Genomic DNA, 25,353 nt, shown 5'->3' on the forward strand with positions numbered 1-25,353 from the left:
CCCCCCCCCGTATGCTCTGCATGCTCCCAGTTACTAGATACTGAGCTGCATGCTTGCCGGAAAAAAAATGCAAGATCTTCACTTTCCAAACAGCAGACATGTTTTGCACATTGATGCATACTGTGTTATACACACTCAGACTGAGTGCTATGGAATGTAAATCTTACCTTTCCAGCACAGGTCACTATATCATGTCCCATCACATATTTGGGAAACAATTTATTAAACAGTATCTTAGCTTTCCCCTGCACTAGTTCACTTTCTCTAAACACACTCTCCCTTTTCCATCTCAGATCAGTCAATACAGCACTCCTAGCTCCTGTCACCTCTCCATTTGAAACAGCATTTCTGACAGTAGTACTTACTCTCAGTGCTCAAAAAAAGGCTTGCTCTGGAAAGTTGTCTGGTCACTAACCTCTTCCTGTATCTCAGCCTCCCTTCTTCAATTTTCTTCCAGTTTTTCTGTCTTCTCCATTTATCTCTCATCACACGCTGCCTCCTTCATCAAGTTACACTTCACCTGCAGCATTACCCTCTCTATTGGTGTTACTGTCCTGATTATAACCGTCCAGAAGCTATGGAGGTCCTGTAAAATAGTGTATGGTGAGTTTATCATCCTGCAGTACAAACTGCTACACTGACACACCATGTCAGCATTAAGAAGAAACATTGAACTGCATTACAATAGATGCTAAACACTATTCACAGAACTTTCATCAACTCTTTTTTTCTCTTTTTGCCTTTCCTGCTTTATCCTCTATTTTCTCACCTCTTTTCCTTTTCTGTCACAGTATTTTCTTCCCCCTACCCCCAGCTTCCTTCACTATTGACCTCACACTCCTCCACACATTTTCTTTCCCCTGATGTGCCTGAAAGACACATCTGAGTAATGAAGTAATAAAGGCAGCACTGCAACTTTGTCACTTATGTCCTTTGCCCTTTAATAAACAATGGTGCACCTGGATGCATCTTTAGGACCAGCAAACTAAGGGTCCGGAAAGCATTCAATTCCCAAAGGCTTAAACTAGAGAGCTCTGAAATCAATGCAACTTCTTGGTTCCCTAATCCATGAGATGGAGCACACTGAAAGCAGCAGGAGGAAGCTTGAGATAATTCAAGACGATTTTCTTTGCATGCATATATTTCCTTCTGCATTGTGGTAGCTGAGGCTCTTAGCAACAAGAGCGCTGTGGAATGGGGCAGTGACTGGAATTTGGTGATGTCAGAACAGCAGAAAATGGGAGATGTACTTTGTAACAGCATGCAATTGAAGAGCATGGAATTGGAGCCAAGCAGCACTACAACCAAGCAAATTATTTCCCAGCCATTCAACATGCAAAGGGTCAGAAAGCAATGTCTCTTTAATATGCCATGTATCTCTTACATATTATACCTTTTAAAATGTCATATTTTGGGGTAAACATTAACAGGGATAATGCATTGCTTCTAAAGGAAGTATACTTTATGTCCTACATGTATCTGTTTCAAAGCTCTACAATGCCTTACTCTTTATTTTTGCTAATAATATCTTTTTGCAAAAATGCTGCTTATGGAATTGTTAATGCTGTAATTTATTTAAAACAATTTGTATTGGCACTCTTACCAATTACTAGCTTCTTACCTAGAGTTTAATTCTTAGTTTCCATTGCTACCAGCAGGTCTAGAGATTTTCCTTCTGTCTAAAGCCTTGATCTGTGCATTATTTCAAACACATCTCTGTGCAGTTCTGGTCATGTGAAGGAGCTCATGCTCTGTCCTGTAACTTGCAAACCTGTTATCTAAACAGCAGTCCTGGTAAGAAAGACATAAAAAGATAAGAAACACTGCATTTACATCATTTCATGCTGAAACACAGAACTAAATCTTTTCTTTCAGACTCAGTGGGGAAATTGTTTTAGGCTTCCATTTCCACTGACACTGTTCAAACACCGTAAACATTTTTACAGACAAGCAACAGTCACTCTGTTTGACTTACTCAAATATCTACAAATATTATGAAAGAAATTGAATATAAAACACAAAGATAATAAGCAATAAGTTAAGCAAACAGGAAACATAATCCTAATTGTCTACGTAAGATGTCTGAGTAAAGCTAAGGTGGAAGTTTCAACATAAAAACATATCATGCAAACATTAAAAAAGAGTTTGAAAAGTCTCTTTGTGAATCGCAACAAATATACTGTGTAATTGTATACAATGCAATTTTTCTGGAATTTAATATTCATCAATTACAACATCACTGTTTCTGTCCAGCGTTGCACATTTATTCTAGTTTTATTGCACACATACACATAGCTAGAATAATACTACTGATCTTCATAAAGAAGCTACATTTCAGCACTCGTTCACTTGATTTGTGGAGTAATGGATATTACACATCTGGAGTTCCTCTGGCAATGTCTTCTTTTCCTATGTGGAAACTGTGCCCCAGCAGAAACAAGAGCATCCCACTGACAGTAAGAACCTTCACATCCAAGCTATCTTGGGCAGCAGGCCACACGTACGAGGACCCGGATGTTCCAGGCCAAGGTCCACACGAGCGTTCTGCCCCGCACAGGTCAGGGATGCTGTGGCCGCACTGCACTCTGTGTGCACACAGCGAGCATTAGACCCACTGGATGTGCCAGACTCACCGTGCGGCAAGTGCACCATGTTCAGAACTCAGCACATTTGATCATCACAAACGCAGGCAATCTGGGCACTAAACAAACACTTATTTGTCAGGTTTTCTAGTTATTTTTTTTTAGGTATTTTCCTAAGGAAAATATACAAAGCCAGGCAGTACACTGCACTTTCCATAATTAACCTTTCTTAAAAATTAAAAATTATATCTCCTTAAAACAGGGACATCTTACTTTTGTACAGCACCTGTGTCCCAACAATTCCTGCATACTGCAACAATAAAAAATAATCTGGAAGAAAACACATTCCCCATCAATGCTGTGGAACTTGCAAGAATCATGGCTTCTCCTGATGCTGATCTTGACTACCAAAACAAACACATGGGGAAGGGAAGTCAAGGGCCAGTAACTTCTCCATATCATTTTGAACAAACCATTCATCTTCCCACGGATAATACTTTTGAAAGGAGATTGCAGTTTACCTTATGGTTTCTCAATTAGATGCAAAACAAGCAAAAATATTTCAGTGCACGGACACTCTCTTGGCACGGTTAATTGCTGCGTAAAAACTGCTTGGATCTCCGATCATACCAGTCCTCAGACACAAAGGTCCAGAAAAAAAGAAAACATAACTTGTCTTCAAAGTGTTTTTTTTTAAAGAATATGAAATCACATGCAAGATCTCTATTTTGAAATTCTATTTTTCACTTGTCTTTAATCCAGCATTAGTAAATCAGAAGCTACCGTGACATCTCCTGAATGTTTCCACATGCATAAGTTTTTATTCTTTTCAGTCATACATTAATCATCAGCCAGCAAAATACTTAATATAATTTCTTAGCTCTAAGCAATTGTCTCATTATCATTGTTTAATTCACATCAGCAGGAATTGACCAACCCTCATGGTACACGCATTAAAATCACAACAGTTGATGCAAATTGTGTATAATTTCCCAATTCATTTATTCGTAGAGAGAACAGCATTATACATCATCCAAGATTGATAAAAAAAAAAAAAAAGAAGAATGAGGATTATCTGTTTTTAAATGGTGTATTGATCACATAATTGAAGACTTAAAATGTAGTGCAGAAGGCAAGTTATTTTGTTCTATCTGGATCGTTAACTGTGAGAGCTTTCGTTAATAGTTTGCTGGACTTCACATCTTACATGTTTGTAACAAAACAGAAAAAAGCAGTGGAAGGAATGGCAGATTCCAAATTTTTAATATATTGTCTTACAACATCAATACACAAACTTGTATGATCTAAAATATTGAGGTAACTTCACCAGCCTTTCCAAATCTACAAAGAATTCAATTTCCATGGAGAGCTCGTGGAGCCATTGCACTCAATTTCCTTTAGCAGGATTTGGACCAATCCCCAGACCTCCAGCCGTACCTGGCAGCGTCCCCAAAATACAGTCAATAAATGACATTTTTAAAATATAACTGTAAAGACACAAGGAAAAGGGGAGGGAGAGAAAAGAGAACCAAATACAGCACAGAACAAAACCAGAGCACATTATCTCTTCCCTTTTCATATGACTGTTTTTTTTTTCCAGCTCCAGCGTGTCACTAATTTAATGTCAGATCTTCAGAAATCTAAACAGCTCAAAAACCTTTCCTCTTTCATCTTTCATCTCAGGAGCTCATCTTTACTGTGGAGGGCATCGCATTTCATATCTTCATAAGCAGGGGAAGGAGAGAGCATAAAAGGGTGAGAGGCGTTTTTCTAAAGCCTGAACATGCTGAGGGCAGAGTACTGGAATCTACAAACAGACCTGAGATGCCAGCAGCTTCACCCAAGTACCAATTTCCAGCCTGAGAGGAGGAGGACTGTGCTGACGGATGAGGTCATGGAGGCTGTCTCCCTCCACCAGCAGCATTAGCAATGGCCAGTTTTCTCCTGGCAGCAGGCATCCAGAGAAAGCAAAACAAATGTGTGCCCTCACATTCTGCTTACAGGTCCATAGGAACTCTCCAGTCTTAGTGAAGCAGGAAACGTGCAGAGAACCCTACAACCACCGACCACCGAGTATGCTGCAAATTCCTTTTTACATTATAAGAACACTTGAAGATATATTTCCAGGAAGGTAGTATCAGATTCCAAACCTATTTTTAGGAATATAAATATACACAAAGAAGAAAGGGACGGGGGGGCTCATTTCTCCAGGCTGTGCAGCCAGAGGCACCCAGTGACCTCCAGGCTGCTCAGTACTTTTGAGCTGTGAAACAATAGCCTCTTTCTCCCAGCGTTTTGAATAGATCAAAGAACATGAGTTTACATTATGTTGCAGGACGCTCCCTAAGCATACTAGCCAGCAATCAGGGCAAGCTGCAGTATGCAATTTTGGTGCTGTATGCAACGAATGTTCATGCTTCCTAAAACCACACTCAGAACACGTCCACACTGCTACCAGATGTGGGGTCATCAAAGCAGTGGGACTGGCTCGCTGGTGTGCTGTCAGATGGGCTGACAGAACATCTGGTAGCAGTGTACCTCGTGCCTACCACAGAAAAACTTTTTCCCTATAAGATGCTGCCTTGATTGCAAATTCATAGGTGGTACTTAGCCCCAGAGAGACTTCCAAAAGTAGCCCCTTCCCTCCCTGCCCATTCCCACAGACCACATACAGAGACTTGTCACAGCCAGAAAGGGAAATGTGGATATTTCTAAAGAAATGTAAAATCTGCAGGCACCTGGAGGGAAGGATACCTTCCTTATTTAGCTGTTGTCAGCTAAAAACCACTTTGTTGTCTGTCACCTGTGGCAGCATTAGACACCAGAGCACACTACTGGAAATTAAAATGGAAAGAATGGTGAATGTGAATGGAAGAAAGAAGACAATTTTAACAAAGAATTAATCTTATTATTTGGGGGATTTTATTCCAGCTTTTCTGCCAGTGGGGTCAAGCACTGTTCAAGTGTTTGCAAATCCTTGTGTTTAAACAAATGAGAACCATCTTAAATATATATGAGAAGTGTTGTTATGGAAGCACAGCACTAATTGTAATGTGAACATAAATATTACAGATGTTATTGATCCCAAATACTAATCAGAGCTTCTAAGATTACATTACTATAATTGCAACGATAGCATCTTTTTAGGTTTCTGACTCACAAAAAAAGTAAAAGTAAACCTCATCCAAACAAAGTAATTGAAAGTAACTGCAGCTAAAAGGGATGCATTTTGCCACAGACTGACTGTGATACACCCTCGTGCTGCCATCACGCGAGGTCACCTCTCACGTGGACACTGACCAGCTGCCTGCTCCACCTTGTCCCTAGCTGGTGCACAGCAGTCTAGCTCACAAACTTAAAAATCCCTACTGTTCCCAACAGCAGAATTTGTCACAACATTCATGATGCTGTTATTGTTCCAAAGTCTTCCAGACACAGCTTGAAGTTCTAGCATGAAAAAAGAATCATTAGAAACCCAGACCAAAGTTTTTTTCTCTAATCAGGGAACACAGCATCCCTTCTCTTTATGTTTTTAAGTAACACTGGAAGCACGTAAGAAAATGTTTTCTACAGAAATCGTTTACTTGCATAACGTTTTGTCTTTCAAATCACTTCACTTACAAAATTATCCTGCAGAAACTGAGAATATTTAGATTCGTAACATGACTGACATTTAACATGATAAACCATTCCACAGTGCAATTTTTCCAGTGGCAAACCCAGGCTGACAGATTCCCGCCCTTTTCCTCACCCACCCTCCAACCGTTTTGGTAGTTCACCCCACAGCTGTGCTGCTGGAGACATGTGTGGAGCTGCATTCTAAGTCAAAATGCAGCAAAATGACTGCATTTAAGAAAAGAAGTTCAAGAAGTATGTGCGGTGCAAGTCCCCTGGGGCTGGCAGGAATCTCTTGAACAAGCTTTCTAGTCTGAGAATTTTTTATGTAATGCAATATAATTAAACTCCAGGAATGCCGTATGGAGATTTTGTCCAGAATAGCTTCATCTACTTAACCTACCTGTAAGATACTTTGGAGTAAAAGTCCCTGACTGAACAACCTGAAGAAACCCCATCAAATGGGCAAGGAATTTAAAAAATATTTATCTAGGAAGCCACAAAAAGCAAAATATTATCTGAACAACACAAGTACTTCATTTTCCTATTTTTTTAAAATCAATTTTATATTAATTATACTTGTTATGTTACTTGTAGAACTTATCATTAGAAGAAGAAAAAAAGCAATCAAAGTGCCAGTTAAGAAATCATGAATAGAAGGTGTATTTCAGTTGCATGAAAAGAGTTTCTTGGAGATGTGCATCAGATGCATCAGTAAGCTCCCACAGAGAATATTCACACACAAAAAAGACAGCAGCATGTTTTTCTTCATGCAAATGAAAAATAGAAAAAAAAAAACAATACCATTTTTTTTAAATCTATTTTTTCCTATCTGTGAGTTTCAAAGTTTTCTTTTGGATAACAGCGATCAATTACATAGAATGAAAGTGGATAATTTCTCCTTCAGTGATGAAGTTCAAAGGTACTTTCTGCATGAGATCTTTCTGTATTTCAGCAGAAATACCGGAAAGAGCCTTCGCAGCTACTGCCCTTACATCACTGTCTGTCAAATCATTTCAGGGTGAGTGTACTGCTTCTCTCATACAAGCAGGTTCTGCATTCAGAGGCAGTGTTTTTCATTTTACAAACTTGAGAACTGTGTCACTAACCGTGGTCTCCCTTGTAGAAGTCCCATACCTCACCTACGTCACATCATTTAGCTAATGTGACCACTATGCGCTCATCTCTGGGAGAGTTGCTGCTTTCTGTTATTAACTGTCACATGCATATCTGATGCTGAGACAAAGCATTCTCAAGGCACTTGGACAGGTGGGAACTGATGATTGCGCAGGCAGCACAGCCAAATGGAGAGCAACCTGCCCACTCCACCTATTGAGCTACTTAACTCCTACGGGGCTGAGTCTGCTGTTTCCCTGCTCCAGGACACTGACTATAGGCAGGGAGTTGCTGTGACGTGAAAAAACACAAACACACAGAAAAAAAAAAAAAAGTCCTACTGAAAAAAAAAAAGACATAATTATCAGTGTTACACTGCAGATGACATCTTTACAGGCTTGGTCTACTCAGCTTTCAAAATGAATAAAAATAATAAAAACATCTGAAAGCTTTAGGTTTGCAGGTTGCGGATTGTCGAATTGGTCTTTAAACAGGTATTTTAACTAGCTTCACCAAACTCTGACTCCTCCCTCAAGCTTTGCAATTGGTTGTGTATACCACTTGAAAGCCATATCCAATATTCACGCAGAACTGCCAATGACTAGGACTTCCAGTGCTTGTCCTAGAAGCCTATGGTTAACTTTCTAGACTCCCTGAAAGTCAGCATCTTTGCTTTGCATTCAAGCAACCATCAGATGCTCTGTTTCCTAGTCCAAGGAACAGATATATATCACTCTTACTTTTTCCTCTTGTTTCTAAACAACTTGCTCAACCAAATAAATAAATAAATAAATAAGTTTTCTAAATTTACTGGGTTTAGAACAGTTTTTAATGAATTTCACCAAAACATCCTTACAGAGCTATTCAGCTTAGTAAGGAGAAGTATACACATACTGGGGAAATAACACAAAAAGATGAAAATAAGTTCAAGTTTTTAATATTACTGTCTGCTGCTGAGATTTCAAGATTGCTTTTCTGAATACAGTGCCCAACAAAGGGCAGCTCCTTAGCACTTCTTACAGTAGGAAAAAAAATAGAGCAAAGGGAAGCTGTAAGAAAAATCCTGGAAAAAGAAATTACTAATAAAAACGGTTGCTGTCTACGCTCCCTGTAGTAATCTGGGATGTGTTTCACATTAAGGACATTATTTTCACTGAAAAGTGTAAGAGGAGAAAGATACTAGAACAGACAAAATTAGTATTTAAATTGCCTGTAGAACTTATGAACTTGTTTTAACATAGCAGTTATTTTCCAAAAGAGGACCATAGTGCTTTCTTCCTTTCTTCTGTAATTTAAGGTCATGTATCTCTATTGTTCCTAATTATTAGTTTTATGAAGCTAATTAAGTGGAAAGCAAAAATAATTTTTGAGATTTATGCATCCTCAACAGAACTATTAATTAAAGCCTTGTTGTTTCCAAACGTCCGCGATGATTAAGTAGCAATCGTTTTTGTGAGGCTGTCTACAAGCAAGTTACTCATCTGAGTGGAAGACCATACTATGGGAATACTTTTTAACAGTCTGCTTCAGGCAGCCGCAAAATTACACATTGCACTGATGTAAGAAAGGACAACACACAACGTGAAGAACTGCCGGGCATGAATCAGAAGGATTCTCTCAGATCTTAAGCTGGCGGATGGTAGCTGGGAAGCATACACCTTGCTCATAAATGACGCAGCAGTTACTTGAGCCCACGGCTGGCACAAGTTTTTGTTAAAAACGAGAGAGAACTGTCCAGCTTTCACGGCTAAAACTGCAGTGTTTGACCTCCTGTGTTCGTGCACTCGAGGTACGAGCACACAGCTGTTACTGGCCACCTGCCCGACACATCACCCACAAAGCCGTGCTGTCGGACGGCTCCAAAAAGTTCTGGAGCACATTGATCCGAACTGCCAAGCTGCAGGACAGCTCTGAGGGAGGTCCCTCTTCCCTAGCCAGGACACGCAGTCCTTACTTTGTCAGCAACAGCACCCCTCGCCTGAGGTCCGTCCTGTGCTGAACAGCTGCAACGTTCCCCACAAAGCTGGATGCTGCAGAGAGGGGAAGAATGCCGATCCGGTGCCGCACGCTTCTTACAGAAATAAAAGGCTGGAGCATTAGAACAAATCAAACCGAGAACTGTGAGAGGCAGTAAAATATTGCTATTCCTATTTCATGCATCGTTGCGCGCTATGCCAGTGCCAGTTCCGCCTGCGCACACATACCTGGACAAAGCCTACGCCTGCGTGCCGGCCTGCGCTCTGTGCGCGTCAGCGGAACGACACCGGCCCCTCCGCGGTGCGCGCTTCCCGGTGCACACAGGAGCGAGCGCGGCGCACGCCGAGGACGGGCGCGGGGCTGCGCGCATCGCTGTCCGCTCCCGCGGTCCGGCTCTGAAGGGGCAGCGCCGGGCCGGCCCCCGCTGCTCGCACGCACCGCCCCCGCCGGCACTCGGCGCCGCTCCGCCTCAGCCCCTCAGCGCCCCGCTGCCCGCGGCTCTCGTGCGGCCGCGGGGAGGTTTGGGCCGCGCCGGCCGCCGTTTGCCGCGAGGCGCTTCCGCGCGGGGCGGCGGGCGGTCGTGCCGCGCCGCGCCATGCAGCCCCCGTTCCCACCGCTGGGTAGCACCGCGGCCTTCCTTCTCCTGCTGCCGCTTTTGCTGCTCGTCCCCTGGGTGCTCCTGGCGAGGAGACGCCGCGGTCGAAGGACGCGTCCCCTCAGCCTGCTGGTGGTGGCCGGCTCTGGTGAGTGAGGCTCTGCTCGAGGTGATGGCGGCGGACGCGGGAACTACGGCTCCCGGCACGCAGCGCGGCGCGAGGCCGAGCGCGGGGCTGGCGGTGTGCCGTGGTGCATGCCGGGAGCTGTAGTCGCGGTGCGCGCCGGGCGCGGCTGTGAGGAGCAGCCGCCAGACCCCAGCGGGCCGGCCCGGCCCGGCTCCTCATCCTTTGAGCTCTGCGGGTACTCGGTCTGCTGGCACCAATGCTGACAGTGATTCAGAGCAAGGCTGTCCCCACATCGTCACACTCCTTACATGCACGACATTTCATAATAATTTTACCCAAACCGCGTTTCCTTAGCTCACTGACGAGAGTGTCATGTGCATCTGTCGGTGGCAGTGCATCTGTTGCTCCTCGATTACTTCCCTGAGGCTGTTGGACAGTCCATTCCCTCCAATAAATTACACTTTCCTGAAAACTGGCATCTGACAAGCCCCGGTCTCATCACCTCAGCGCTGTGTGCATTTCACACACTGACAGTAAGGAACTAACCCCGTTGTGCTGCTGCCAGAATGCTGACCAGCATTTCTGTCATTTTCAATTGTTCAAGACTTTTTTGAATTAGGAATCTCTGTCTCTTCTCCAAATACTTGGATGGTTGCACTGAAATTATTGAAGGCTTTGACGAGCCATTGCTCAAGAGAAAAGCCCTCCAAACATGTTTGTAAAACACTGCATAGATCACGTGGGAAGGTGCCAAATTCCTGTGCCAGACCAGCAGCATGGCTCAGTGCTTGTCAGATGTTTGCCAGCTCAGAACACCTGTCTCTGACTGCAGAGGTCTCTTGGGAGCCTGATGAAACATGACCAGAAGTAGCAGGAATACATTCAGTTCATTATTTTGGTCTGCAGCTTCCAGCAGAACCAAAAGTAACAGACCCAGTAAATGGCCATGCACATACTTTGGGGCTTGGTGTTATGCTGATCGAGCCAAACTGATCCCAGGGTGACCCCCTCCTCACTTCACTGTTAAGGGTATTCACGTAGGTTCAGTTCTGGAAATCAAATGGACAAGAAGATCAGCCCTATCCCATAGCACAAGTACAGTCTCCCCTTCTCTTCAGTTTACTGCCAGCTCAGCTCCCTGAAAAAAGTGACCTTGCAGTTAGAAGGTTGTCAGCACCCATTCAAGGGCAGTAGGTGAAGCCTTTGGCTGGGGCCAGACTGTTTGTGTCCCAGCACTCAGCTTTTACCCTGGCTTAGCTGCAGAAATGGTTGCCAGCATATTTTCAGCGTTACGAGCTGGGACAGCACAGTCCCTGAGTTCTGCCTGCCCCATGGCAGGGCTGAGCGCTCGGTGTGCTCAGTGAGAGTCACTCCTCCACAGCGCAGCCACCAGCGGGGTCTAACGCAGTTTTATTTGGACAATTGCACTATGGTGTGGTTTCTGAATAAGGACTACAGTGCAACTGCCAAATTAATTTTGCATCATGTACAGGACATTAAACGTCTCATTTCTGTGTGATATCATTTAACTGAAACACTTCCATCAGTATGGCTGCACTGGGAGCTGCATTGCCTTCATGTCACTCAGTCATCCTTTAATTGAATCTTCTCATTTTAGAAGAGTGTGACCAATATTATTAGTACTAATGAGTTTTAAAAGGAAAAGTGACTAATTCAGCTGAAGAAATTGAAAGTTACAAAATATTTCGTATACTAATGGCAGTTTATTTTGTTTTTGCAGGAGGGCACACGACAGAAATCCTGAGGTTGCTCAGTTGTTTGTCAGAGTCATACTCTCCTAGATGTTATGTTCTTGCAGACTCTGATAAGATGAGTGAAGCTAAAATACGTTCTTTTGAACAAAAAAGGGCTGAAAGGTTCTCCAGTTCCCAGGTAACTTGTTAAGTATGTTCTTGTAAGATAAATTAACATCTTAACAAAACATTCTAATTCAAGGCAATTTGGAAGCAGTTCTTTAAAAGTTTATTTTTAAGATCAGCATGTGCTTTTGATTTTCTAGCTATTGATAATCACTGCCACTAAAGTTCAGCTGAAGTGCCACTCTGCATATACTGTTTCTTATGTTGCTAAAAGTGAGCCAGATTAACACAGTTGATTAATGCTGAACTAGAAAGACCCTGAAAATGCAAAATACCTTAAAATAGCAAATGCCATTTACTACTACTGTCCTTACTTAGTTTTAAAATGATCTTTACCTCTGGTTAACATGCTAATTGATTAAAAGCAATGGGGGAATGTAATTGTAGAGAAAGTATCTATAGAAAGAAGGGAATCTATTGCTTAAGAAAAGCACAATAAGAATAAGTTCATTTTAATTTTGTAAATGAGTTAGACATAGACTTGTTGCTTGTAGCTATAAAAGCATGGAGACAGAAATATGGTGGTTTGCTATTTTTTGTGTTTTTCTTTTTCAGTTTGGCCTTTTCCCTTGGTGAAATTGTTTCTGAGAGAAATGTTTCCTAAAAGGTTTTATCTAAAAAAAAAACTTAACTGAAATTGTATTCCTATTGTATGTTTCTAAACTGATTTGATTTGGTTTTAAAACTAAGCATTATTTAGAGAAGTGTTTAAAAAGGAGGTAATACATCTTACTGCCAGTAGCTTTCTGACTGATCACCTGAGCGAATGCTGAACTCCCAATTCACTTACCTGAAAAATGTCCAAACATAGGTCATTACATTTCTTAAAAATATTTTGAGTTTTAAAAGGTTATGCATTTTTTCCACTAGTGCACTTAGTTTTGCTAAGCAACTTCACGTTCTGACTCCTTCCAACTGCTAACACATCATGTAGTTATATTTTCCTTGAGCTCTGAAAGCCAGAGGAACATACTTGGCTGCATCTGAGTTTGCTGTCTGCACAGCAGATGCTCACTTTATTTTGGCCATTGTTTTTCCACTGAGGAAAAACATTCAGAGCAAAAATAGAAGATAAATTTGGGAAGCAAAGATCATGTGCCTGTCACATATATTTGCTAACTTTCAGAGTATGCGCTCAACTAATATATGTTTTGGCACTGCGTGCTGGAATACATCTGCATCATGTACATTTAAAAATCAAGTGTTAGTGGCTTCTTGTAGTTTTGAGTCAACAAAGGGGAAAACTCTGACAGCTTCAATCCACAGTCATTCTCTTCCTCTTCTTGTCAAGGAAGTATATTTTCCAGAACTAAGAACTGGACAGAAGACAGGCTATAATAGCAATTGAAGAGAAAGTCAGTGTATTCATTTAGCAAATTACTTTGTAAAAAAACCACAAATATTACCAATTTCTTTTTGGTTTATGGTTTAGCCCAATTCTAAAAGCTACAGAATTCAGGGAGAAGGAAAGGAAGCTGGAAGCAAGATCTTCTGTACAAGAAACAAAATGCTGCACCTCTACCCACTAAGTCTTTTGGAAAAGAAAATTGAAGAAGCCTCTTTATGATGTCTCTACTCCCGCTATCACTTGCCTTTTTCTCCTCTCTATCCCTCAACCCACAATCACAGCTGTTTTACTTGGTTGCCCCCACAGCTGATACCCAGGTTACCTTCTGCACTCAACAAAGAGAACCTACTTGAGCTCTCAATGACCTAGTCTAGTAGCAGAAAGACAACTTAGATATATTGACTGAAGAACACAAATTCTTCACAGGATCTTATACCCCCATTCAGCAAGTCTGATAAGAGCAGCCTGATTAACAAGCCTTCATGTAATTTGATCATATATTCTTTTCTGTGTTTCCATATTTCATGAAAGTTATCATGATAGGAAATCTTGTTCCTCAGCATGAAAAAGAACTTCATAAAGCCAGTTTATTTGGAAGGTCTGCAGTATGTTCAGTTGAGGATACTGTAATAATTAATAGCAGGGGCAATTTTCCATCAACTTTTCTTGGTGTGCTTGCAAAACAGCACTATTAATTAGGTAAAGACTAGATCACTGGTTTTAGAATTGCAGTACTCCATCAACCATTATTGAACTGCCAGTCTGGAACATTTGTTCTCAAACAACAACAAGGTCTCTGACTCCACTACAGAACTGCTGAAAAATAAATGCAGTAGTATGAGCCCACAGAAGATAGGAGAGCAGCTTGTCTATTTCTGATACTGCGTACACACTGTGCAGTTTTCCAACAAAAGATGCAGGAGGGGTCTTTGTTCAGAATACTAACAGTGCTCCATTAGATGCAAGACTGGGGTTGCAGAAACACCCGGCAGTAGCTTTTTAACAAAATTCTTTTTTTTTTTTTCCCAAAGCTTAATATTCACTAATTGATACATGGGCTGAACTTGCAACATATGATATAGACCTCAGCGTGCAAAGTTTCAGATGTGTATTTTGAAGAATGCAGTTGAAATCCGTTTGATGTTTACTTGAATGCTACAAGTAAATTGCTACTTTGGTACTATTTGGGGTCCCTTCCAAGTTTTGCTGAAATCAGTTTCTTATCATGAAGAAAATTATGTTCAGGTCTTTGGCAAATATTATTTAACACCATTCTTACTGTGAAAGGAGCATCTGAATAGTTCCACTGAAGCTTGATCTGCCAAAAACTACCTTGTCAATATTTCTTGCAGGATGCAATACCACACAAAAGTCTGCTTAAGAGTGTTTCTTTTTGTCATCTGATCTCTTCCAAACCTTTGAAAAATAGAGAGAATCCTGTTGAATGGAATGCAGGAGGCATGTTTGTTTTTCTGTATTTTGTCGTCAGACTAATGCAATCAGTTTCAACACCTGCAAATAAAGCAAAACAACCAGTTTGTAGCATCTGTTAATGCCCTCCATTATTACAATTAAAAAACGTTATTGCAATGAAACAAAATTTCAGTCAAGAAAGTTAATTTAATATTCTGCCTTTGTAAGGTTTTTTTTTGTTTAATTCTTTCCATTGTGTATAATAAAGCCCTCAACTACTGCTTTTCAAGACTGATTTGTAGTTTGTATTCCATGTGCAAATATTGGTAACGCTCTTGGTCACAAATCACCAGGACTAAGCCATGTTACTCAGAACTGTTGCATTTGCAGTAAAAAGGGAGTTTTTAGTACTTACAATGATATTTAGAGTCTCTCAATATGAGTTCTGCCAGAGCAGTAGTGATCTGGTGTCCTGTGTGAAGTGAGTTAGTGACCGCTGTCCAGACCTAAACAATATCAGTATCTCTGGAGAGTACACTGTACTTAATGTATTTGTTTTTCATCTAAACAATGAAAAATTTAGTTGGCATCAGGACTGACCTCTGCTGCAGCAATAATTTTTAAGTGGGACTTCTCTGTGTCCCTTGAGAAGAACACAGGAAGCCTGACTATGGTTAGCTTGTGCACGGCGTTCTCAGATAAACAGAAAACATCTGTATTTTGTTAATTTGATACCTGTTACACACAGTGAAAGATCTTTACCTTTTTCTAGGAAAATAATAAAGAAAAATATTTCTTAAACTTATTTTTTCTATAATGATGTTATTCCTGTTTATGCAAATATTTTGCATTTTGTGTATGCATCTTCATATTCTTTTGAATACTTATTGAGTACTCATTTAAAGGACAGTGATATCTGCTGTTAGGTTTTTAACAGTACATTAATTGAGAAGTGTTGTTACATTCTCTACAGTGTAAATCCACATTGAATTGAAGTAAGTAATAAACAGGAGAGAGCCACCTAATTTGGACCATGGCTTCTGAAACCTAGAAATGTATCTCAGTGGCCACTAGGAGGTGCACTAAGTTAACGTACAGCAGATGAATTGCTCCAGCCGAATTGTTTTTAAAGTTAGGAATGTTTTAAAGTAACACTAGAAACGATTCAAAAAATAGATACATAGTTCTAGTATTTCGTTTAACCTCATCGCCAGGAGTGCTAAGCACGATACTGAATAAGGCATCTAAGGGTTCATACCTAAACGTTTCCAATCTAGATTTAAAAATAAAAAAAAAAGTTGGCACAGACAGGTCTAATAACTCTATAGAAAGTACAACAACATTCTTAGAAAAATAACAATTCAGCTTTATCGTGCTCTCTTCCAGTTCACCCTTGATCGCATTCCCAGAAGCCGTGAGGTTAGACAATCTTGGACCTCCTCCGTGGTAACAACTGCATACTCCATTCTCTATTCCCTTCCTTTGACGTACAAACTGAAACCAGATTTGGTAGGTAAATTTTAATTTACTAAGAACTTACTAATCTGATCACAGGAGCGTCTGGAATACCAAGACCTTGCTATATGAGATTGTATCTCATATATTTGCTTAGATTTACAGTTTACAGGATATACATTTTTTAATTTTAAAAGCTGAAAGAATAGTAGCAGTACACCAAGAAACAGAATGGGTTGCAGTGTTCATGAATTAGATTAGTGAATAGCAGTCTCCCTTCTCAAAGTTTTCAGGTAACATCAGGGAGATTGTCACCCCCTTGTTAACGCTGGCAAAGCTAGCACAAACAGGGTTGCAGGTTCTTGATCATATCTCTTCAGGATTGCAACAGCACAAACTCTACCTGAAAGCCTGGTTATACTGTCAGCTGGTCTTGCTCCTGAAATGGTATGACCAGTCTGGAACAGGCAGGTTCAAACCAGCAGGAATACGTACAGATTGAGTTCTTGTGCTTACACAGACTTTTCAGTTACATGCATATTTACTTAGTCTTTGGCTGACTGACAATTAATTTTCTTATCGGATGACAAAAACATCATTGCTGCAGTGGCAACCAGATTCCTCTCACTTTTAGTAATTTTTTCAAGCTGCTCACAAAACCGCTATCCCGTGCTAATTACAGCGTATATTTTAAAATATTCCCCACACTTAATCAGGTCAGAAACATTCAGAGTTGTTAGATTATAAAGTAATATGGCATGTCTGATCAATAGAGTTTCATGTTAATGCAGCTCTCAAAAGGCAGCATGTTGGACTCCCGGGTTTAAGTCCTACAATTCTGTAAAGAAAGAATCAGTAAAAGCTGGCCTTCTGCTGAGTTTGTCATATTAAAGTATCAGATATCCAAACTCAGGGTTAAAAAGAGATTTTAGCAGAATTTCAAATGAATATTTTAATGTGTTTTTTTTAAATGTAATATTTCAGTGAAACCTGTATAAACTTTTGCAGTTACAAGTTATTTTGCATAATTTAGTAGCAACATATATACATGCACAAAGGATGTTTGTAAACAGGCTGTTTCAGCTCTCACTGTTAACTGTATGGCTAATTCTAAGGAGGCTCAAATATATTTATTTTGAAAATTTATTGAAGCTGCTGTGAATAATTTGATCTTATTGGCTTCAGTAATATTGGTCAGTTCCTATCAGATCAAAAACCTCCTTGCTTACTGGAGTTTTCAGAGCAGTTTAGTGAGCAGAACAACAGAAGTAGCTTCTTTCCAGTCCTTGTTTTTCAAGGCTGTTTTGGAAACTGGAGATAAAGTTGGGAGGGAGGAGGGGGTCGGTTACTTTTCCTTTTACAGTGATTTTCATTTTCAGGGGGAAATAGTAGGAGGATGTTTACCTGAAGCAAACATTTTACAGGTATAAAGGCATAAAATATTTAGGAATCACTCTGCTATGCCACTGGTTTCATTTAATGTATATACATTTCTGAAACTAAATATTGCAAAAGAAACTGGAAAATCCCACTGTGTAGCTTTATTATATTATCAAAAGTGTCAACAGGATACATTGTAGGAGAAGAGCAGGAAGTTACAAATGTAATTCTGTGGTTCCTTTGTTTATGAGAGGAATTTAAAGTGACAGTGGGATTTGCATGTATAGTTACTAGAAATGGTCTTAGAGTTGCTAAGCTGTGATAAGATGTCCAAAGCCTAATGCTTTCCTGAAACACTTGTCCTCATAGAATTAAGAATACATTTTATCAAGGTCTTTAAGACCAAAGACCTTTACAGTCTTTAAGAGAACCACTAGTTCAAAATTCTGTCCAAAGATTTCTGTATCCATGATTAGAAGTGGGCTGAAGGGGGGGATTTTTTGCCAGGTACCATCATCACCCATGACAGCAGCTGATACTGCCACTGGCAGAAACATCTTCAGCTTTATGTCAAATCTTATTCCACTTCAGAGTAGCTTGTATCCTACTCGTATACTCTACTACAAGATGCTCGTGTATGTATCTCATAGTTTAGGAATTCTTTAAAACATAGTAAGTCAGAAAGCTGTAAAGATTTTAAAACACTTACCAAAGTAAAGTGATACAGGAATTAAAATGCTTCACCATTGCCAGTGAAAAGATTCTGTATGATATGTAAAACAACTGTTAATATTTATTCACCTTTAGAGTAAAATGTCATTAGTGAATTTCAACTCCCCCTACTCTTGGCAGAATGTAAATGATTAATAAAGACCTAGAAAGGGTGGAGTTTACAGGATCCATCTAAAACTTTTGGCCTGGAAATCAATGCTGAGTTTAGAAACAAGCACATGATTACATCATGCTGAGAGCTTCATAATTTTAAACAGTAGAACTTATGAGTACTGTATATTTTCAGTCCAGGAGACTGTTTTTTCTTGAACTGCAAGAGAAAATGACACGTTTGAATTGCTTCTGATTTATTTGTATGTATATGTGGTCCCCAAGTCCTTTCACTTGTTTTTAGGCTAGTCAGAAACACATGCAAGTTTGAAGGACTACGAGCTCAATCCTTCAAATGAAGTCTTCTCCAGACACCCAAAATCTAGAGAAAAGCAGAAGTGTTGCAGTTTCAGTGTAAGGAATGCAGGACAAGAGAAATACTGCGAAGGGAGCTGAAACCCTTTAGGTGCACAAAGGCAAGATTTGGAGCAGATATGCTAGTTATGCCAACCTAAGCTTATCTATCAAGCCAAAAGAGCTGTAAGGGGGTAACAGTGAACCTGGCTGCACAGGAGTTACTTCGTATGTACTTATTCACATGAGCACTATATCCCCTTTGTATCTCTCAAAATCTTCTGGCAAAGCTTCTTAGTTAACTTTGCATGAGAAAGCAGTTTCATCTAACCCTTCTTCAAGACAGTGAGTTCAGAAAGAACTGAACAACTTCCAGGAGACCTTTACTGTCTTGCAGGACTTGACCCACACTTAAAATGGGCCTCCAGAGAGTTTAAGAAATGTTAAAGTTAGTTTAGTTGTTCAGTTTGAGATCATCTTCAAGAGGCCCATTTCTGAGTTATGAGCATCTGCACTCTGCAAAGTTAAATCCCTTCAGAGATATTAAACCAAGTAACAAAATTAAGACGTCAGAAGTGATGATTGTCTTGTGTTCTTAATGCCAAATGCAGAACTCTAGAAATATAGGTGTCAAAATGTTTTGCAGGCACATCTATGCTGGGCAGTTTTTACAACATGTCAACCTTGCATAGGCTTCCTGTGCAGAGGCCTGAAATTCCAGGAAAGCAAGGCTTGTGCCAGCACACTCTGTCTACCCCTTCCTTCCCCCACAAAATACTTGTAACACCGTCATCCACAGCCAGATTTAATGTGCAGTCATAGCCTCAAAGACTGCAAACTCCTACCATGAAAACAGGCAGCTGGTCAGAGAAGAGTGATTTTTATTGCCTTCACTGAGAGAAAGGCGGAGAAGAAACTTAAAACCAAAGTAAAGGGTTAGAAGATCTGCTATCTAGGGAAAGATGCAAATCCTTCTCAGGCAGTCACGGGAAAGCAGACAAGCCACACAGATATTTCCCCAAAGATAGAGAAAATTATTGGATCTTGTGTAGATTATTTGATGTCCAAGAAGGGATAATGCTACAGCCTTACTATGATATGCTTACAGTCAGTAGTTCAGCAGGTCCTAGTCTTCAGTTTTCTAGTTGCTCAGAGAACCATTGTCCTTGCTGTCTCTGAGATTTACCAGCCCTGAAAGCAGGTTTTCAGGTGATCTAGCGCTTTGGCTGGCTCACGGTTATTCCAGTTATTCTGGCATACCTGAAATTTAAGCTGAAAACAAAAGCTACAAGTGCACCACATGATAGAATACTGTCCAGAGATTGTAGCCAGGCCTCATTTTCAGCCACAGATGGGATATGTACTTATTGGGTCTGAGCTTGGCTCCTTCAACGTAATGAAATTGTGTAGAAATGCTATGTGAAGCTCCATAGGTCCATTCATTACTGCACTGCGCATCCTACATTTGCTGCTTCAGTACTCTGCAGGGCCTGACATAAGCAAATATTCTCAGACCACTGCTATTTGGGAAAGCTGGGGTTAAATCTGGCAAAGAAGGCGGTCCTTCCACTTCAGAGCCTCCTTCCCGTGGGAAGTCTCTAGTAAAAAGTTTACATTTGCACAGCAAGTACAGCAAGCTGTGCTGTCTCCCTCCCACCAGCTGTCAGCTGAGTGGGACTCTCCCTTTTAAACTTTTATAGAAGCCTGAAATCTGCGCAGCTGATTATGTTCCTACCAGTTCTTGTATGACTCATGTGAGGCTGCACATCCCATTACACATGCCTGGTCCCGGACTGTTTAAATTCACTGCAACAAGTTTCTCAAGTTCTTACAGAAGTATTCACAGCAAGCTATATGAAAGGAGATCATTATTTCATTTAGCTAAGATTTTCCATTCTTTGTGCCCTGCCCAGAATGGCTTAAGTTCGTAGCACTTTAACAAATTACTATGGTGAATAATAAGTTATTGTCCTGTATATCACGGTTCTTATTAGAACTTGGTGGAAAACTACAAAATCTGAGTGGTGGTGTTTTTTTCTCTATTCACTTCATAACAAACGAACTTTGTATACTGCAGTATTAAGACTATCTGGTACATTCTTTTGTATACTGAATCCTTCTCCGCTGCTTATAATTCTTTTAGGCCAGACTGATTTTACACTGTCTGATCTACTATTGTTCTTCTAAGATCAAAACAGACAAACCAGGCAAAAGCAAGAATATCACATTAATACTGTCTGTGATATAAGTTATATATTCCAAAAAGGAAAACAAAGTTAAGCAATCCTAATCTGTTTAATTTCTCAGTGTTAATGAATATGAATTTTATTTGCCCCTCCACCTTGTACCGTGTATGATGTGTACAGCTATCCTGCAGCCACAATATAGAATTACCCTCTGATGAGCACTCACAGACATCTAAAGCCATTCAAGTTAGCTACTTTAAGCCAGCTTGTAGCTCTGTCTCCTGTGACTGCCAGTTGGACATGCTTATTCACACCACATTTCAGAGGGGCGATAGCAATAGCAGTAAAGATTAATTGAGTTTTAAGCCTGATGTAAACTAAAGATTGATCAGCCTTAACTCATTAGGTATCTCATGGTCCTACCGAACATCCTGGTCACACTACTTCCGGACACATTACACAGTGTTGTTTCAAGTGAACAGTCTTACTAAACCTGACAGCTGTACCAGGCCTCTGCAATCCACTGCAAATTGCCAGCACCTCCAGGTTTTGCATTGTGAAGAAATTTCAGGCAGGTATTTCATGTGGATTCTTGCTACAGCAAGCGCAGTTAGTATTGCACTAGCCTCAAAGATATTAATATGCATAGAAAATAGAAGTTTTAGCTAACCTAAAACACATACTTCCAAGTTCTAATTAAATGAATGCTTGTCTAATGAAGGACACGTTGATATTTGCAATTAAAGGCTCGTGTTAGGTCACTGTTAGCAGCATGTGTGGTTGAATTCAATCTTTAGACTGCTTCCAAGTAGAAGCAGTCTACTATAATAAGCAGTACTTTTCGATATGAGGAGATGAGCTATGCCCTTTTAAATAGATTGTAAAAGGTTAGAAATCTCTCTCATGGCTCTCTGACCAAGCGCTTTGTCAGGTTGACACTCAGGTGACGCTGAGAGCACTAATGGCTTGCTGAAAGACACTTAGTACTCACTGTTTGTAGCTGAAGGTGTGGCTTGGTAATTGCTATTTCATTTACTTGGCAAAAGCCCTTTGCTGAGTTGTATTACGAGCAACTTTTTCTTCCACGCAAAGTCAAATTTTTTTACTTCCCACTAATTTACCAGTAGTGGCAATAAACCACAGACCCACTCCACAGCAATGTTGGTAGGGAGTCAGTTCATTCTCCAGCCTGCATCTGCTTTTGTGATCTTGTTCTTTTTTATGCGACCTTCTATCCATCTCCCAGTTTCTTATGAGAGTCACTTCTGCCACTATTTCTTCACACAGTCTTCTGACAGAGATAATGATGCTGTCTGGTCTCACTGACAGTCTTGGTGTTAAATTAAAGCTGTAATAACCAACACAAACGTTCCAACAGACTTGAGTATTAGTAGAATTTTCTCATCTGTCCATTATTATTTTCGATTGATTGGTTCTATTATTCTCATTTTATACCTGACAACTATACTGAGGAATACACTGAGCTCACATGTCTCATTCTGCTTCCACGTATCTGCAGAAGCATTGTATATATGGATGGAAATTACTACTCCAGAAGCCTTTTCCTCCCAGTTATGGACCTGCCTGACATACAGGGTGATTGAGCACGGTGCTTAAGGTTAGCTTCATAAAATAAAATAAAGTCAAACTTGCACATCTCTGCATGCATCTAAATCCTCACACTTTTTTCCCCAGGCTGTTGTACCTAACTCCTGAGGCTTTTCATGACCCCAATTATCTTTCTTTCCAACAGTTAAGCCCCTAGGCATACCCAGAAACAGACTTGAGCTGTTTACATCTTGACAGTGTCAAGTAGCCACATTCCTGAGCTCTGCTAAGATCCAGACACTGGGAGCTTCTCTCACTGGTTTATGCACAGAGGCTGACACAAAGCGCATTAGCTGGGCTCCCTGCTCTTGAGGACAGTGGGCAAGAACTTGGGGCCAGGCAACTGAGTGCCTAGAATGCAGAAGTGACAATGCTTAGTGCTGCCATAATTAAATCCTGTTGTGGATTTGGTCCATAGTGTTTCATGGAACTATTGCTTTTCTCCCCTAGAGAAAATCCCAGGTAGGATTTCTGTCTTGCTCTCTCCAACCTTTTTTATTCTCTGATGAAAATTATACTCCCATCAAAGCAGAGAAAAGGTACTGCACATTAGGAAACCAACCACACATTTTAATTTAAGTCATTGCTCTTCCACTTCTCTCCCCCATTCTGATATTAATTAGTCTGATTTATCCTAGTTAGGTAATGTGCTTGCAGAACCACACAAGTCTGTGCTTGTTTTGAAGAGCACCTCACCTACTGTGATAATAACGATGGAACTTAGCAATAAAATGCCCAGGAGTGGACAATAAATATTTTCCTGGCAATTCTACAGGCTGTAACCACTGACTAGCTTGAACACAAGCTCTTGCTATAGAGCGCTGTAACTGTCTTTTTGTACTCATGATCATTCATGTGATTTAGAGAGTAGAAGATAAAAGTGTATCCAGGTATAATTCAATTCTACTTTAACTGCCTGTTTTACACTAGACTACACATGTAGATTTTTTGTCCTAGTCTGCATTCTGCAGGTATGGTTAAACAGGTAATAGTGTGAAATTTTAGCTGGTTTTTTTTTACAGGTTGCAGAGGGAGATGAACAGGGTAGTATCTTCCATCTTCAAAAGGAATAAACCTGTAGGTTGTTCAGTGACCTTTATATTGTTCAAATGGAAAGTGACTTTCTTCCCCCCCACCAATAACAGCAATAACAAGGAATTATTGGAAAAGGATCCTGCCTTTTTAAAAAAAAAAAAACCTTAAAAAACATTAAAAATACTAAGGTAGTTCTCCTTGAGGTTCAAATCTTGAATTTTCAGACATGCTAAAGAGCTAAAATCAGAAAAGATTTAACAAGAATGCTCCTTCTCACATACTTATGTTAAGCTTAGTAGATTCTCCCATTTCTTTCTTATTTTTTTTCTTCCTGATTACTAAATAGACCTAAATTTCCATGAATATCTGATTTCTGTCATAACTGCAATACCTCCACTTACACCACCAATTTATTTTTTGAAGCTTTTTAGAGTTACTTGCTATGGAAAAGTCACAACTTTTCTGTGTTAGCTATCCATGCAAATGCACGCTCATAAAAGCAATACTTATCATACCTGGAGATCTTCAGTGAGAGGGATATACGGGAATCTTGATGCATCCTCTCTGAGGAGTAAATGATTGTTTTCCTGGTGTTAAAATAGAAAATACTTGTGTGAGTGAAAGTGTTGTATGCTAAATCTCATGCTGGAACCGCAGCAGAGCCATGAGTACAACTCAAGTTCCTTAGCTCACCAGGCTTGCAGCTCAATCATGAGCTTATAATGTAAATATATTTACAATTAAAAGTTGGAATATTTGTTTACCTATACTTTTGTTTGAATAATTTCTCATTAGAAGAGTCTCAAATTTTAAGCTGCACCACAACTACTGCACTCAGTTGTGTTTCCCACAAGTTCCAGGTGAGCTGAGTCAGGTCCCTGAGGATCTTGGGACAGGACAAGGTGACACAGCTGAGACCAAGAAACCACATTACACCTACCTGTGTAGCTGCTTGGTACTTCTGTAGGTGAAGAAAGAAATTGTTCAGCTGCATATTTCACTTTACAGTGCATAAATGTGGCTTTTTCAATAGAGTAAAATGACAGTAAAAACAAGCAAGTGGTGGTAAGCTTGTGAGATGCTGTAATTTGCATGGCAGAGTACAAATGAATTCATTGCAGGTTCTACTTCTTATGCCACAGAAAACAATAACCCCCCAAGTAAAACGCCCACAAAGACATTTATTACACTCTGAATTCATAACAGGAAATAAACTCCTGAAATATCCCAACATTGTCCCATCTGTAAAAATAAGTTTGTTTTTATGGTTTTTCTTGTAGTTTTCCTTTCATAGTCCAAGGACCTTTGCATAGCTTTCACTAAGTCTGACTGTTTGGTTTACCTGTCACTATAACCATTCCCTCTGCTCCTTTTCCTTTGTTTCTAAGAGATCCTTCAAGTTATTCTATGGTCAGATTTGCAGTTTCCTGAAGGAGATTTCTTTGTATCAAGACAGCGTGTTCTGCCCCTGTTAGAGTTCTGTATTTGTGTATCTTTGAATTGTGTTTATTGTTATTTCTACCACTTTCGTGAATGGCTTACTTTTTTGTCTGTCCTGGGCTCAAGTTTTCTAAAGCCGATTTTTCTAAGGTTTTATGCATTAGAACTTGCTAAGGCACTTCATTATTTATTTTTGTTATGCAAGTCAGGCTATCAACAACACAATGTTTGGGTGTCTGTCATCAACTAAGAACATGCAGTTAAAATGAAAATGCACGGATGACATGCCTTGTAGCAGCTTTCTCTAATCAGTACATCGTCTTGCTGATGTTTGAAAACCCATTCCAAAGCCAGAATCTGCTTTCCACAGTGAAGTGGAAAACTTGTACAAGTCGGGGTCCAAATCAAGGGTCTGCTGGC

The 25,353-nt window shown here is 40.2% G+C and overlaps 2 protein-coding genes across 5 annotated transcripts in view; one reads left to right on the top strand and one right to left on the bottom strand.

Annotated features, from left to right (window-relative positions):
• LOC110402471 (cytochrome c-type heme lyase) overlaps positions 1-9,655 on the bottom strand; it is a 51,588-nt gene extending 41,933 nt beyond the window's left edge. For 2 of the 4 annotated variants that reach the window (XM_021404577.1, XM_021404586.1), the window contains exon 1: positions 416-552. Coding sequence is in view for 1 of the 4 variants with exons in the window: in XM_021404585.1 (XP_021260260.1) it covers positions 416-486 (71 nt within the window). In the remaining 3 variants the exon portion in view is untranslated. Of the gene's footprint in view, positions 1-415; positions 587-1,621; positions 1,792-9,517 lie in introns of those variants that run through there. The other 2 variants (XM_021404585.1, XM_021404580.1) reach the window with 2 other exon arrangements.
• Positions 9,837-25,353, top strand: part of CNN3 (calponin 3) — a 55,885-nt gene continuing 40,368 nt past the window's right edge. Inside the window, exons 1-3 of the mRNA XM_021404574.1 lie at positions 9,837-10,033; positions 11,754-11,905; positions 16,040-16,162. Of these exons, the coding sequence (XP_021260249.1) occupies positions 9,886-10,033; positions 11,754-11,905; positions 16,040-16,162 (423 nt within the window). The 5' untranslated portion in view covers positions 9,837-9,885. The remainder of the gene's footprint in view (positions 10,034-11,753; positions 11,906-16,039; positions 16,163-25,353) is intronic.

This window comes from Numida meleagris, chromosome 7, assembly GCF_002078875.1.
Source record: "Numida meleagris isolate 19003 breed g44 Domestic line chromosome 7, NumMel1.0, whole genome shotgun sequence".
NCBI lineage: Eukaryota > Metazoa > Chordata > Aves > Galliformes > Numididae > Numida > Numida meleagris.